Raw genomic sequence first — 17300 nt, 5'->3', positions numbered from 1 at the left:
GCTGGGCCAGGATTGATAACACAAGAGAAGCAGCCTGTTCAGAGATTTGAAATGATTCCCCATACCCAAAACCTCACATTTAATCTCTGATTACTGAGTACCATAGTTCCTGTTCAACTTCCTCTCAAACCTCAGTTCTTTCAGTTTTTGAACACCAACTGACCTCTTTTAGGTTTCAGATCAAATGCTTCTACTAAAGGTTCCAAACTTATTGGAACACTACAACAAACTCACGTTTGAGTGGGCAATATAGCAGTTACTCGCTCACTATGACAAGGTGATAGATTGTCTCCCCATTTACTCAGACTCATAGGGCCATGCAGATAAAACTGTTTCTTTTTTTTACTTTTTTTGGTCTGGAAGACTCTGCCATGTTACCAAATAAATGACACACAAAAAGGAAACTTGGAGTTTATAAGATTCTATATTCCCTGATATAAATCCACACATCTTCAAACACCTGATTTTTGACAAAGATGCAAAAAATATAAAATGGAGAAAAAAAGCATATTTAACAAATGGTGCTGGCATAACTGGATATCAACACATAGAAGAATGAAAATAGACCCATATCTATTACCATGCACAAAACTCAAGTCCAAATGGATCAAAGACCTCAACATAAAGCCAGTCATATTAAACCTTATAGAAGAGAAAGTGGAAAGTATACTTGAATACATTGGCACAGGAGACCACTTTCTAAAAACAACCCCAGCAGCACATACACTGAGGGAAACCATTAATGAATGGTACCTCCTGAAACTGAAAAGCTTCTGTAAAGCAAAGGACACTATCAACAAGACAAAACAACAGCTTACAGAATGGGAAAAGATCTTCACTAACCTGACATCAGACAAAGGTCTGATCTCCAAAATATACAAAGAACTCAAGAAATTGGTCATCAAAAGAACAAATAATTCAATTAAAAAAAAAAGGGGGAGTACAGACCTAAACAGAGAACTGTCAAAAGGATGAATCTAAAATGGCTGAAAGACACTTAAGGAAATGTTCAACATCCTTAGTCATCAGAGAAATGCAAATCAAAACAACTCTGAGATTCCATCTTACACACTTGTAAGAATGGCCAAGATCAAAAACACTGATGACAACTTATGTTGGAGAGGTTGTGGGATAAAAGGAACACTTCTGCATTGTTGGTGGGAATGCAAGCTGGTACAGCCCCTTTGGATGTCAATGTGGTGATTTCTCAGAAAATTAGGAATCGACCTTCCTCAAGACCCAGTAATACCACTTCTGGGTATATATCCAAAAGATGCTCAATCATGCCACAAGGACATGTGCTCAACTATGTTCATAGCAGCATTGTTTGTCACAGCCAGAACCTGGAAACAACCTAAATGCCCGTCGACTGAAGAATGGATAAGGAAAATGTGGTACATTAACACAATGGAGTATTACACAGCAGAAAAAAAAAAGATATCTTGAATTTTCCAGGCAAATGGATAGAGCTAGAAAACATCATTTTGAGTAAAATAACCCAGACCCAGAAAGACAATTATCAAATGTACTCACTCATAAGTGTTTTTTTAAACATAAATCAAAGAAAACCAGCCCACAAATCACAATCCCAGAGAACCTAGACAACAATGAGAACCCAAAGAGAGACGCATACATAGATCTAATCTACATGGGTAGTAGAAAAAGACAAGATCTCCTGGGTAAATTGGGAGCATGGAGGCCTTAAGAAAAAGTTGAAGGGGAGGGGAGAGGCAGAGAAAAATGTAGAATTCAATAAAAATCAATAAAACAAATTCTATATTCCCACACTTACATTGACAATGCCTAAAGTCATTTAATCTTTTCATCATGGGCAATCAGAGAGACATCTTGAACTTTATGACATTTTACTTTGGTATGAAAACAATTCAGAGAGGAAATGGATAAAGGCCTCTTATGACATGAGTTTGCATATGACTGATAAACTCTCCTCAATTTTGGATTTCTTGACAGTCTCCCAGTGATAATGCTTCATCACCTGTGAAAGTCATTGGCAGTATACAGGAACCTGGAATTCTATGACCGACTCATTTGCATCTTTCTGGATGACTTAACAGCATTGTCAAAGCATTATGAAAGTGAGCATGCACTATCAAAGGTAAAATTATTGTGACCCAGACTCTTACTAGGACAGTCATGTATAAAAGTGACATTTGGCCAGAGGAAGACCTCTAAAAAATGAAATACTTCTGTATTTCTTGTGATTTTTCAGGACATTCCATTCCGTGTTTGCCAATAAAAATCTTCAATAAAGATTCTCACACAGACTGGTGGTCTATAGGCTCTCCGAGATGATGGCAACTTTATACAATCTGCTGTAAATTGTTGCTAAATGTTCCTTACTATAGCAGAGAAATACCTAATAACCACAAAGAATCAAGGATGCCTGTGTTCTGCACAGGGAAACTGTGTTGAAAAAAAAGTTAAGCCTAAAAGAATTGTAATTTTGTAGTGTGAAAGGCAAACTGTTTGTGGCCTCTAGACAATAGTTAAGCTGTCTATCTGTGAGGAAGAATGTGAAGTCCAAGGATAGTTCAGGCCAGTCAACCCACCCTGTTCAGTCAGCAGCAGCACTTATCTATTTATTCTTCAAAGCCAAGCTGGGGTGCTGAATTTCTCTCCAAAGCCCTGGTATACACTTTTTCCATGATGTTCATGCATTACCTGTAACATAAACGGGGCCTGTTTCTGTTGTCGCTCCCAGTACCCCACAGCTGGCAAGCCCCAAAGAAAATTACACAGAGATCTCTATAAGTTATAAAGCTGATTGGCTCATTAGTTTGGGCAGGAGTGGGAGGAATCAACTTCCTCCTTTCCAGAATTCTCCTGTTCTCATTGTATCACTTTTACTTCCTGTCTGGTTTTCCTGCCTATACTTCCTGTCTGGCCAATCAGCATTTATTTAAAACATGATTGACAAAATACAGACAATTCTCCCACACCAATTACCCTCTGTCTCACCAAGTCTGTCACAGATAATTTGGTCTCAAAGAGCAGTAGACTCTGGTATTGGTGTTGTGCTGGCCTCCAAGAGGACTACCTCAGTCTTGAACTGGTACATTGCCATTTGGGAACTTAGCCAGGAAATGCTAGAATTTATCCTCCAGATACACTACCCTGATTTCAGTAAAACATATACAACCTTTATCTTCTGCAACAACTTTACAGTTTCGTCAGATGGCACTAAGTCCTATTTGGTCTTAGTTCTTCACAAAACATCATTTATACAACATTCCATTAACTAATAATGGTAACAATATTTAATGCTTATATTTCTATCACCAACTCAGAGGTCTGGTATTGTGACCATATAATCTAGACCTTACATCTGGACTGTCATTAGGGCTGGCTGGGATTGAAATGTCCATTGAAAGGAAACTTTTTGTTGTTTGTTTGGTTGGCGTTCTAGCGTTTTATGAGACAAGGACTCACTGTTTAGGCTTGTCCAACCTTGAGCTTGCTATATAGACCTAACTAGCCCTGAATTCATAGGCATACTCCTGCCTCTGCTTTCTGAGTGCTGGGATTAAAGATAAGCACTAACACGCCTGTGAACTGACTTTTAAAATCCAAACTCAGGACTCCTGGGGCTGAAGTCTATCTTGAATGTTTGGTGGGCTACTTTGTTGTTTTTAGTGTTACCCTTCCAGATAAAGTTTTCCTTGAATGGTCATCATTTGTACAGGGTTTCCTTTTTCAAATAATAATTTTGTTTTAAATTCATTACAAAAATTCAAACTAAGTGTACAAAACTATAGCAGAGAAATGCCATGGAGATATGCCTTGTACTAAGAGAGACTGGCTCCATCTTTTCTCTGCCAACTATAAAGTTTGCTACAATGATTTCTTTGTTTCTAACTAGAACAGCCAGTTCTACAGCAATCCCTGCCCATCCTACTACTTTCTTCTATTCTTTGTCCTCCAGCAAACAATGAATACCTTACATGACTAGGCAAAGCCAACCTAGCTTCCTAGCTTCTCTCTAACAGGCACTTGGGAAAGGCACCCCCAGCTTGGCACTCTGCAAGGTACATTCTGTGGACCTTCTTTTAGAAAAACTAGAGTTTTTGTTTTAATTACTTTCCTTTATAAATCTCTAAATATTCAAAAGCCCCCCCTCCTGTAGGACAGAGGTAATGACTCATTCTGCAAGAAGCTCCCCTTCTCCCTAGTACTCAATACCTGCCGGAGTTACTAAAGAGTGATACTGAATATGCAGTCCTCTCCAATTTCAGGCAAAATGGTCCTTCTGAAAAGATATTTGCCATTTAATTCCAAGCTAAGGACCTTGGAACTAGGCACATAAACACCAATCGGGTGGCTTCCTTTTGCATCAGCATATGTTGAAATACCACTATAAATCTAAAGTGTCCAAAGTTATTCAAAACATGAAAATATTCCAGTGTACATATTCTCTACAGGTCTAACAGTGTCTAATGTCCTATCCTCCCATATTTATTATTATCCCTTCTCCTCACACTCCCAGGCTTATACGCATCTAGGTCCTTTGGCTTAACCGACCCCTCCCCAGCTACTTCTGCCTCATAGTTCATAATTGGGCATGGGATGTACTTGTCAACACTCTAGGCCAATCATACTGCACCAACACTTATTTAGAATGACAGCAGACTCTTTGACAGATTCAGTAATATTTCCCAAGCAAAACAAAATAATAATGAAACACCATGTAAAAAGAGGCAACATTTCTAAACTACTTACAGTAACAATGCGTGGCTCATTGCTAAGGTCAGAATGAAAGGCTACTTCTTAAAAGCTTATATCCTGTTCTAAAATGAGAAGTTTAAATACATCAAAATGTACCATTCAAAATAAAACATTGTTTAAAGTTATCTTGAGAATATATACGTGGGGCAGAAAAGTCTGTTAACCTGAGTCAATACTTGGGACCCACATGGTGGAAGGGGAGAGTGGACTTGCTCAAGTGGTCCTCTGACCTGCACACATATGCATATACACCCATGATAAATCAGTGCAAATCTTCTTTAAATTTAATAAAAATGAAAAATAAACATAAGACCATTATAATTTATTTTGTAATTTTCTTTCAATGATTTCATTTTAATTCTTAAGTTAATTGGGGGTCTTTAAAAACAACTGAGTGAGATAATCTGAATATGTCTGTCTTTCTCACAGTTTCCTAGCAAGAACTACTCTTGCTGTTGTTGAAAGGTGGATCACTTTAACGAATGGATAAAATCCCACGGGATGCCATGTTTAATTTCACTAGTTTTGTTTGGCTGTAAATTCTGCTGATATCCTGTCTGTGAGCATCAAAATAAGGTGACATCAATGCTGATTTTTGAAGTAGAAAATAGTCCCTCTATTCCATGTAAAAAAAAAAGTAGTAGAGCATTTACTACATATTCATTTCCTTATTGATATTAACTATATGCAGCTGGATAATTTAGCTTATTCATGTGAGTGAAAAGATATTTTGATGTTTTACATTAATAACAGAAAATAAAATGTAAAACTCACTTAAGAATATTCATGGCTTGGACATAGTATTTGCAAGAGGGTAGAACCAGTTCACGTCTTGAAGTTTACTGAATATAGGAAAACATAAAAGCCCTTTGATGGGAAGGAGTTCTTCTGCACTTTACTCTGCTGCTGTTCTTGTCCGTCCCATTCTCCAATAATAGTTAAACCATTAGCCAAGTATGCTGTGACTTTTCAAGGCCAAGGCCAGAGTACAAATAGCAATGGGCATAACACGGCCAAGTATTTAATACTTGCAAACTAGAATAAGAAATAATTAAATCAAAGAAGTTCATTGTGGTTTGGATTTAAAATGTTCTTTTAAGACTCACGTGTTAAAGCCTTGGTCCTTAATGCAACAATTCAGAGGTGATAGTCTGAGTAATGATTGGCTCATGAGGATGTTAATCTTATTAATGGGCTAATCTATTGAAGTACTTGAAGGAAGTAGGTCACATGCCCTTGCAGAAAAGTAGATCTTGTTCCTGTCCCTGTTCAAGAGCGTGTCCTCTCTTCCCCTCTCACCCTGCAACATGGCAACCATGAGGTGAGCATACTCCCTGCTGCAGATTTTCAGTGCTATGATAGTGTGCCTCAGCTATCTAAAGAGTTGAAGACAGTCAACTCCCAACTCAAACCTCTGGAGACTTAAGGCAAATTGCATCTTTCCTCCTTGCAGTTTATTGCTCCAAGGTGTTTTATCAAAGTGATGCAAAGTTGAGAGGGAATTTTGTCTTCTGGTTGGAAACTTGGCAGTGTATGCAGTTCTTAAACCTCCAGTCCAGGATCCATCTTTTCCCCCCCAGCCCTAGAGTCATTCTGCAATACAAAGAGGCGCCATTTATCTGCATGGAAACTGCAGCCTACGTGTCTAAGTTCTGTGTGGTTCTTCTGGCAGTCGTCACATGTGGTTATGTTTGTCTTGAGCTCGGCACAGAAGAAGTTACCCACAGAAAGAAGGCCCGGAAAGCAGCTTGTGGGTATTAGGTCAAGAATTTTAGAAATAATCTAGAAGTGACTGACAGACAGAAGGACATCCTCCATGCCTGCTTGGGGAGTAACCAGAAGAGGATAGAATTAGGTCTCAGAAGGTCAGGGAGGAACTCTGCTACCCTGTAGATGGCAGTCTATGATGGTAATTCAGAGTGCTGAGTCAAAATCAGTTTTAAATTCTGTTTCTATTACTTATCAGCTAAGAGCTTTCAGACCTTATCCAGTAACTTCCCCCAGCTCAGAGAGCTGAAACCTTAAGGAGATAGTACATTTTCACATCACAGGCATAGGAGGCCTCCTGACCTGTAGAAATCCTTCACAAATAAATCTTACCTATTCATATCTTTCTTTTTAAGATAGGGTTTCTCTGTGGTTTTGGAGCCTGTCCTGGAACTAGCTCTTGTAGACCAGACTGGCCTCAAACTCACAGAGATTTGCCTGTCTCTGCCTCCCAAGTGCTGGGATTAAAGGCCTGTGCCACTATCACCCGGCTATTCTTACCTTTAACTATAAAGCTCAGTGTAGTGCTTAATAAAAGCCCACAGAATAGTCAAGTAGATGAGACTCCTTGTGTATTTACTACTTTTTGTACTCCTCTTACCCACCATTCGAAGAGAGAAATTATTAAGGAAGAGCAAACTTAAGTAAAGAGTCAAGAATACAGAGACTTGGCCTTTGATGTTGGTAGAGATCTGCTCCAAAGGCCCAGAGCCTGCTCTCTGTGGTGGACTGGGAATGCAGAACAAGCAGCCCCACTTGTAGAAGAAACTCTTATTCTGTAGGTTCATGTAAGGGTTGGAACTGAGTGGGAATCAGTTGTGTGGCAGCCTTACTTCAGAACTGCTCAGTATTCTCACATTATTCAATGTGATTTATTCCAAATGAATTATTGGACCTACTGTGTGCTGTGCCCTGGCTACAGAATCAGCAGGCATAGTGTGTCTTGTCAAGAGATCATGGGTAGGGCTGGAGGTGGGACATAAACAAAGCAGAGGGCATTGGACTTTTGGTCTTCTGTAGGTGATCGGTATGCCACCCAGCTGAAGAGCCCAAAGGCAATGAAAAGCCATGGTAGATTCTGAGTAGAAAATGTCTACCATGGTCATAAAGAATGAGACTGCTCAGGAACTCTTGTAGTGAAGACCCATCTAGGCTGGCTCTACCTACCGAGGAAGGTGGGGCAACATTTCAAAGATTTTTATAGATAAAATTTTCTATGTTGAGAAATGTGGGATCCACATTGTCATTTAATCATTTTTTCAATATCAATCTTCATTTTATTTTTACCTTATCTGGTATTAACCTCTTACCTTTTGCCTCATTCATTCGTTCAAAATATTTTTTTCCAAAAGAAGTCCTATTATCATTATCAACTTGTAAATCCTAACATATCTTCCCTTTCATATTTTTCCGAAGAAGTTAAACTGAAGAATCTTTAGAAAAAAAATCAAAAATACTTAATGTTACAGAATAAGAAAAGGTTACCTATGTGTGTGTGTGTGACAGCAGTGTACTCTACAAACATCTCTCTCTTTCTTTCCTCTTTCTTTCTCTCTCTCTCCTCTCTCTCTCTCTCTCTTTCCTCTCTCTCTCTCTCTTTCTCTCTCTCTCTCCCCCCCTCTCTCATACACATACATACTTGGAGTTTTCTTCCTCGGTTGTAAGGCAAGTCTAATGAAGCAGGCCGTTGTTCTACTCTGTGTTCACAGAACAAGGACCCTGGTTCTCTCAGCTTTGAAGCTGTCTGAAGAGAGTAAGCACATGTGCCTTGAACCCCACATACACTGAAATGCCAGGCTCTAAGGGACCCATCTTGCCAGATCTGAAGAATAGATGAAAATCATTATTTTCAATGGAATGTCCAAGTTAGTGAATATGCATGGAGTAAAAAAAATGATATGAATATACATGACATATGACTTCAGCAGCGCTAACACACCGTCTGTGCATATACAACATGGCATGTGATTTTAACAGTTCTAACACACTGTCTGTAAGCACTGTGAAGCATGATCAGGTCTGAGTTAGTCAATAATCTGACCACGTCATAGATTTTTCCCTGTAAATACTTTTGTTGGACCTGAGATGCTCATTCTTTTCCTTCCCCCAATAGCAACTCTTACATATTAGCCTGGAAAGCAAAGGGACGACAAGGAAGCTGACTTTACCACAGGATGTTCCCAACTAAGTCACCTGTTTTCTCTTCCTTAATCTCTCACACACAAGAAACCTTTCCACAGTGAGGTGTACTTGAGGCAATTTGGGAATCACTGGGAACTTCCCTAGGATGCATATTTTGAAGAGACTATGATTCTAAGATCGAAGTCCTCTTGCTGTGATTACTCTGCACACACAGCAGTGTCCTACCTTACCCACAAGGTGGGGCACGTGGGATAGACATGCCTGTATAACACCCTTCTTAAGAAATTGTAAAGCCATGTAAAGGAGTTCAAATCCTGGCTCTCCTCATACTGGCTGTGTGTTGTGTTGTATACATTGTTCATCCCCTCCTATGTCAATTCTCCTTTCAAAAATGAGGATTATAAACACACTTTTCTTACACAGTGTGTTTTGAAGATAAAGTGAATGCATTGAATCACTTAGAAAAGCATATGGCAGAGAATGGGAGCTCAAATGCAAGCATATATTTTTGTTTTGTTTGAGACAGGGTTTCTTTGTATAGCCCTGACTGTCCTGGAACTCTGTCTGTAGCCCAGGGGCTACAGGCATTGAACTCGCAGTCATCTATCTGTCTCTGCCTCCCAAGTGTTGGAATTAAAGGTGTGTGCCACCACTGCCTGATGACAAACTTTAAGATATCATTTGTAAATATTTTAATTGGGTAGCCTTCTTTACTTAATTTTTAGCTTCATACAGTCAAATAAATTGTGATAAAATGTTTTTTCCAATAGTTTATTTTATGATACAGTTATAATTCAGAGAATGCGTTATAAAACTGAAGATCCTTCTCAGAACCTCATAGCTGTCTGCTGATAACACCTGAGAGACATCAACTTGCACAACAACAAAAGCTAGAATTTTGAGAACAAGAAGGATTGGGCAAATACAGGAACATTGGGGAGAAGTTGTTTGGTTATTTCAGTGGATTCACAAAAGGATGATATCCTCAGGTCAGTTTGGCAAGGTAAGAGTCTTTATAGCAGTTATTATAGAGCTATCAGGACAGGAACAGAGAAGCTGTGCAGTGACCGCAGATGCCACAGAATAGGCACAATCAGGGAAGATGGTGTGTGGGCATCTCTTCTTGGAAAGCCCAGACAAAGACTCACCAAAGGCCGAGAGTTACTGAGTTGTAAGAAAACTAGCTGACGTTTATAAAACTTATTTGTTAAAGTTTAAAATGCTTAGATCAAAACAAAACCTTCCACTTCAGTAGTCCATAAAAGGACACAAGGGAGCTTGTCTGTGAGCAAACTGAGAAATTTAACAACAGACTGTTTATACCTAGCTATACCAGATTCAGCCAGTAGAAGTCTAAAAATCTGTAAATACAAAGAACAGAGACCAGATTATCTCACATGTTGTTTTCTGCAAAGTCTTATTTAAAATAGCAGTATGTAAAAATTGGAAAGTTGATATAGTGTTTTACATCATAATATGCTGAATTCTCATAAAATGTCCAATTGGAGTGGAAACTTTCATACTTATCTTGATGGCCTCTCCTAAGCTTTTGTGAAAGCTTTCCTTTCTTTCATGAACTGTATCTGTTGACTGTTCTTGGCTTATTTCAATGCCAACTAATTTACTTTTCAGTTTACAATGAAAACATATATAGTCACATGTAAATAATGTCTTTCAAATTTGGAATACATCTAAAAATGATCAGCTGACAATGTATTCTAAAAAAAAATTCTGCTCCTTGGCCAGTTTTTCCTTACTTTTAAGATTCTCCATATGACTCTATTACTGAACATAGTCTATGGGCTTTATAGTTCTCCAAAACAAGAAGTCAGGCTATGGGAGTGATTCATTTTATTCGTAGTACCCCCTTCCTAAACAGGAAATTGTATAACCTAGAACAGTTTATTTTCCCATTTTTACAAATATTGAATAACCTTTTTCTCTGGAAGAAGGTCACTGTTTTCTATTAAATATATTAGAACTTGACATTGAAGTACGTCTATTTGTTACACAAAGAGAAATCTTGCCTTGAGATAAACAAGAACTCACTGGAGACTCAATCTAGAAGAAGCATATTTCTGCTCTACTACTTTGACTCATTTGCAGTGTGTGCAGATACATACATACATATATACACATATATCCATATATATATGTGTGTGTGTGTGTGTGTGTGTGTGTGTATATATATATATATATATATGATGTTTTTCAGGAAAAAAGCAAAATGCTTCTCATCATGAGCAGTAATCTAGTTGTGGGACTGGACAGAGATAAGGACAACAAACAAACTGATGCATAAATAACACAGGGTACTAAGTACTACAGAAGTAAAAGATGCAGGATGCAGGATTCCATAGGGTCCATAGAAATCACAGAGGTACTCTCTCTGATAGGGTGATGTTTGCTAGACACTGAGAAGATAGGGGGTGAAAAAGTAGTAATCCTTCTCAGGCAGGAGCATTCCAGTGACAGGGCATAGAGCAAGGGAGTAGAACCATGCCTTGTGCCTCCATAAACAGTAAGGATCAGTGTTTCTAGAATCAAATCTGAGAAGAACAGATAGATGGTCAGTTCTTATAGAGTCTAAAACTAAAACCTGGCCTTTAATTCAAGACAGATAAAAACTATGTAGAGTTGCATATGAGGAGTGACAGGAGCTGACTGACATGTGTCTATGCAATAGAGGTGTAATGCATGTGAAGAGGAAAAGATGTGCTAGACTCCCAATGTGTGAGGCAAGGAAAGGTTGTATGAACCATAGTGATGCAATAGAGTTTGTAATGGACTGGGCAGAGATCTGTCTTGTAATGGCAAAAACAGACAATCAAGGATGCTACTAAGTGTTAGTCTGAACTCCCAAGAATCTGGCTCACCACTGACTGAATTAAGAGAACATGAAAAGAACAAGTTTGGAGAAAATTAGGTATTCTTTTTTGAATATATAAGAATCAACTTGTCTTTAGACAAATTGGATGTTGTTGCTGTCTCCTCCAGAGATCCAATAAGAGGTCAGGACTAGAAATAGACATCTGGATGGTGTCATCATAGAAACATAATATAAAATGCCAAAGTTGAATCAATTCACTTGGGATCCCTGTATTGTTAAGCAATATGAGGACAGAATTCTGGAGCCACTACTGCTTTTGAAGTTCTTAGAATAAGCATGAATCAAAATCAGAGATTGAGGAATGAGGTTAAGCCAGGAGATCATAGGTCTAAAAAGCCAACTTGTGGGTGGACAGCATCACCTTCTTAATTGATGATAGGCCCAGCAGGGTTAGATATCAGATTTGACAACTGAACTGCTGTGGGAAGTACTTCTGTATATGTGTTTCTTTTATTGGTTAATGAATAAAGCTGCTTTTGGCCAAAGGCTTAACAGAATGTAGCCAGGCTGGAAAAGATATATATAGAGAGAGTAGGCAGAGTCAGGGATATGCCATGTAGCCACCACAGGAGACAGATGCACCAGAACCTTGCTGGTAAACCAGAAGCCTTATGGTAAAATATAAAATAATAGAAATGGGTTAATTTAAGGTGTAAGAACTTGCTAGGAATAGACTAGAGTCATTGACCAAACAGTGTTGTAATTAATAGTTTCTGTAAAAAAACATAACTTATAATTAAGAAATATAGATTAATAGATAGTCATCTCTAATAATCAAGCTTCTAGTATGTTAGTTAGGTTTTCTAAATGTACAGAGATATATTTCGGATGGATAATTATTCTTCAAACCTTTCAAATACCTTCAGAATATGACATTTAAAATGTTTTAAGAACTTAGGACTTTTCATGACAAAGACACATCTGTTCCTGGCAGCACCAATCTACTTCAAGAGGAAGATGAGCATCAAAGAATCTCCTTAGGGAGTGTGCTAGCCAATTGGACAAGAAACTGCTCCTGCCTGGACTTCTTGATGTTATGCTGTATGAACTGGACATGCAGGACCTATAGAAAAATGACTGCTGAACTTGCCTAAAGGTTAGATGATCCTTCAGGGTTCCTGCTTCATGAAAGAGCCTGCCAGACATTCTGCAGGACACAGAAGAAAGCATCTGATGGACTTTGCCTTTAAAGACAGAACAGATCTTCAAATGTCCTGCTTCATGCAAAAGTCTGCTGAATACTAGCTTCCTAAAATTTTGCTGGTAGACTACAACCTTGTGGTGATATACAGATAATGGAGATAGGTTAGTTTATGATATAAGAGCTAGCTAAAAATGTGGATAAGCTATTGGCCAAACAGTATTGCAAATAATATAGTTTCTGTGTGATTATTTTAGGTCTGAGTGACCAGGAACAAACAAACAACCTCCAACAACCTTGGGCAGCTCCCAGATCTTAGCTTAGCAGAACCACAACATGATCAACACAGCCTTCCCACAAAGGCTCAATATGATGAGAGGAGGCTTTGGAGAAAACAAGCATGGCAACTCTTTCAACATAAGGGAAAATTTTGAAATCCTATCAGCTACTTGTTTTCACACATAAGATAATCATAGATGACTTTTAAATAGACCCCAAAGTATCTCTGTTGCCTAAAGATAGAATTAATATGAACACATTTTATGGAAGTGAGATAAAAGACTGGACTTTTTCCAAATGAAGCCATGGTTCCCATAAATAGTTTTTTGCTCTGAATTAGCTAAAGAATTTGAGGGACTAATAAGATGAATCAGTGGTTATCAAGCTTGCACTGCAAGCTTTCAGGTCCGGATAAGTCCACATACAAATGTCCAGTTGGTATGTTGACCTGCTTGTAATTCCAATCTCAGAAGACGGAGACAAAATCCCTAGAAACAAGCTGGCTAGCAAGACTAGCATTATCAGTGAATTCTTGGTTTGTTTGAGAGGTTCTACTTCAATATCCAAGGTGAGATAGCTACTTAGGATGGTTCCAACATCAATAACTGGCTTCCATATGCATGTGCACTCACATGCATTCATACCCACACATATGTGCACTCCATACACATGGCTGTGCATCTGTGCATATATGAGTACACACACACACAAACCTGGGGGTGGGGAAATTCCTAGAATATTTGATATGATTAATCTGTTTGAGGGAAAGTCACACTGCTGTCACAAAGCCATGCTCATTCTTTTGGTTGATTGTAATGGAAAAGAACAAACACTTGATAGCTCAAGAAACAGAAGATCAAATCTCATTACAATAATAGTTACTGCTTGATAAAGAAATTATGGCTTTTGAAGTGTGCCATCTCTCTATTGCTATGTAATTGAGTAATAGAGTATTTTTAATCTTTTAAAATCATCAAATGTAGAAATAAAGTGTTGCTATGATAACTATTCAAATATTAACTTATTTTTTTTATCTAGGAGAAAACCATTAGTAACCAGTTTTTCAGTGTTGGTGTTGATAACTCTGTCTTCAATTTTCATTAGTTTCTTTGAGGAAACTTAAAAGAAACTGGAGCAATATTTCCTAAGTAAGAAATTTTTGTATCTCATTCATAACATGCCCCACCTACTGTATTTAGCCACCCTCACTTCCCTCTGCTCACAATACTAAAAGTCTAAAGCATTTGTATAAATTGTACTTTAAAAATTAAAGCCAAAGTGATGGATGTGTTTCTTATGTAGTTTTCAGTCTTCTAAGTATGACTTTATTGCCCTCAACATTTTCTTGGTGTAAACTACTGGACATGGGGAAAAGATTTCTTTTGTAACTGATACTTAAATTTCTATTCTGCTTTAAGCATTTAATTTATACAGTAGAGACCTGTAATTTAAGACTTGTAGATGTATCACAAAGTCCAGATGTTTATACTGATCTCTAATTTGCTGAAAGGCACTGACTGTAATTTAAATTTTTTTCATGTTTTTTACTACTATGCAAGTCAGTATATATCAGAAGCCTTTGTATATTGACAGAGATTGGGAAACGGATGCCTTGTTTTGATTTCAAATTAGCATTCACTTTTCCCATCAGCAGGTGCAAGGCAGCCCATTCATAATACTTGCTTCAGATCAATAATAGCCACTGGATGGAAATATCTTGCTATTATACGGGAACCTGATTTATCTTTACAAGAACAATGAACTTTTAAAAACTCTATTGTTAGCTAATGTTAAAGGTGAGACTTTCTTTGGAACAAAATAAATTCTGTTGGCACAAGTTTCGGTCATTTTGCTAGTGTGACTGTTTACCAACTCTAGTTAGAGAACACTTTAGTAAACTGACATCTGATGATAGTATGATCAGTGGAAAATCTGCTGTGGCAAGCACATGTTCCACTCAATAGACACTTGATGGTAAGTGTGATTCTTTCCTTGCATTAAGTTTCACTTATTTTGAAATTAATAAGTCTCAAAATAACCACAAGTTAAAAATTGACTCTAATAAACCCTGTTTCAGATATCTAGGCAAATCTCACCCAAAACAAGTGTTGCTCAACTATATATGCAATAGTCAAAGAAGTTATCTGAATTTTTCCATTATAAGTTTTTACATATAAGCTTTACCTTTAATTAACTTCCGGCAGAATGCCAGCACATCAATTCAAAATACAGGTATAAAATTTAGTTTTACAACAGAATTGTGGCTATTAGTTAAAACTATTTTAAGTAGTAGTAGTCTTTAGTAAAATTTAAGGGATTAGTGACAAGAAAAGTGAGAAGAAAATTTAAAATATGGCAGTGGTGACTCCATTTGTAAAAATAAATACTTGACTTCTATGTTACTGTCTGACCTGTAGACTGGTAATTGTTATTATTGTTATTTTGTTTCATGGCTCACTAAGAATATAGGGCCAGCGAGCTGAAGTCCCAAACTCCTTCTGATGTGGTATTTGAGGAGAACTATCCTTTGTGACTTAGGAAAGGCAGATTTACAGTAAAGTTTATAGAGAGGTGATATCAGTATCAGAGACTGAACTTAGGGAGGGGTCAATTAACCACAAAAGATTATCAAGAACAGTGTTCATCTCCCACCCCGTAGATACTTCTCAGGGCATTTCATTCATCCAGGCTGAATGGTTATGGTAGAAGCAACTTGTATGTTGTTGTTCTTTCATAGGCCAACACATGGAAGACTCCATCCTACTATTAATCATCTTAGCCTCAGCCTTGATCCAAATGTCATTAGTGAATGTTACCTCCTGCCCCCAGTGAAAAGAAGGGGAACACAGTCTATACAGTGATATTCTCAGGAAATATTGGAACCCCCAAATTGGCTTCTTTAAGTACAACCGTCTCTTTCCCAAATTTTAACTCAAGAACTACTTTTCCAACCATGGACTATTGCTGTCACTCCAGGATGGCAATGTATGACACCTGGCTTGTCAATGGAGGACTGTGCCACACACCTGTCCTCCTTAAGACTCAGGACTGAGGAGAAACAACATCTGCCACTTACCTGTCAGGGATGTCCAGGCCAGAAGCTCTCAATGCCAGCCCAAGACGTTGGAAGAAGGGAAGAAAACAAAGCAAAATAACTTACCGCTTTGGTCCAGTCCGATAACAAGTGAAAACAGCCAGGCCGCCCGGAGAACCAAGACAGGACCTCGCTGGCAGTTGTGCAGGCAGAGCAGTGCAGCAGTCAGAAAAGCAAGGGCCGAGCCGCACATAATGCAAAGCAGCCCGCCCCGCGCCGGCTGCCTGGCCGCTCCTGATGCGCGCTCGCGACTTGGGGGCGCACCTTAGGGCCCGCGGGCCCAGAATCCCTAGGACCTTTTCCGCAGGCCGGTCTGACCCACCCAGGGGCTCTGAGTAGGCGGTACAGGTCCGCGGGCCTGGCAGCTCTCTGCACCTCAGGGCCCCTGCGGCCCTCCCATCTCCGCACAGCGGGCCCGGCGGGTCTCAACCAAAAGCGCCTCCTCGGACAGCCGATGGCCCGCGGCGGCGAAGCGAGTAAGGGCTCCACAGTCGGCTCCGGACAAAGAAAAGACCTTTTGTTTCTCTCCAGCGGATGGGGCTCTGCTGCATAAATCAGCTTAGCAAAGAGCCAAACACAATCAAACCCAAACAAAGCCCGAGGCTGGGGGGAAAACCACCCTAATGTAATTCACAGGGTGATGCTGCATTAGTGGGAGGGGACGGCTAGAAGGCCAAGGGGGTGGGGGGAGTTGCTGGCGCATCTGTTGGTGCGAGCTTCTTCCACAGGTGGGCAGGGAAGCCAACTCCTCTTAGGCTCAGTAAGCCAAGGGCGTCAGCGTCCCGATTGGCGGGAGAGGAGGCTCGGGTGCCAGCAGCTGGGGGAATGGCTCCGCGAGTGCCCTAGAAGCCCCGGTCTGTGCCCGCAGGCACCGAGCCACTGCCTACCCGGCTGGGAGGAAAGGTTCCACTTCGCCTTGCTCAGAGGGAGTTGTGTACCCTTGTCCTTTTGGGCTGAGGCTGCTCAGGCGTCTGGCCGCCCAGAACAGCTGATGCTCTTTGGGCTGTACCCGTTGAGAATGAGAGGGAGGCGAGGCAGGCTATGAGCAGGGATGGGGTGCTCTAGTGCTGTGGGTTCCCCCATGAGGGGGCCTCCAAGAATTCGGGTGACTGGGTGTGCTCAGAGCTGAGAGTTGCTAGGAAACCTCCCCACGCTACAGTGTTCATTGCTTTGGTAGCCAGCAAGCGCCACAGCGGCCCAGGGCAGCAGCAGCAGCAACAGCTCCAGCTCCGTAGCGTGGGCGG

General features: G+C 39.7%; 1 protein-coding gene across 1 annotated transcript in view; it reads right to left on the bottom strand.

Moving 5' to 3' along the window:
* Positions 1-17051, bottom strand: part of Itgb8 (integrin subunit beta 8) — a 90720-nt gene extending 73669 nt beyond the window's left edge. The window contains exon 1 of the mRNA XM_057782887.1: positions 16123-17051. Coding sequence (XP_057638870.1) covers positions 16123-16249 — 127 coding nt within the window. The 5' untranslated portion in view covers positions 16250-17051. The remainder of the gene's footprint in view (positions 1-16122) is intronic.
* Positions 17052-17300: the final 249 nt, after the last annotated feature.

The sequence above is a fragment of the Chionomys nivalis genome, chromosome 10 (assembly GCF_950005125.1).
Source record: "Chionomys nivalis chromosome 10, mChiNiv1.1, whole genome shotgun sequence".
In the NCBI taxonomy this organism is placed as follows: domain Eukaryota; kingdom Metazoa; phylum Chordata; class Mammalia; order Rodentia; family Cricetidae; genus Chionomys; species Chionomys nivalis.
This window is presented reverse-complemented; position numbering and strand designations above follow the sequence as displayed.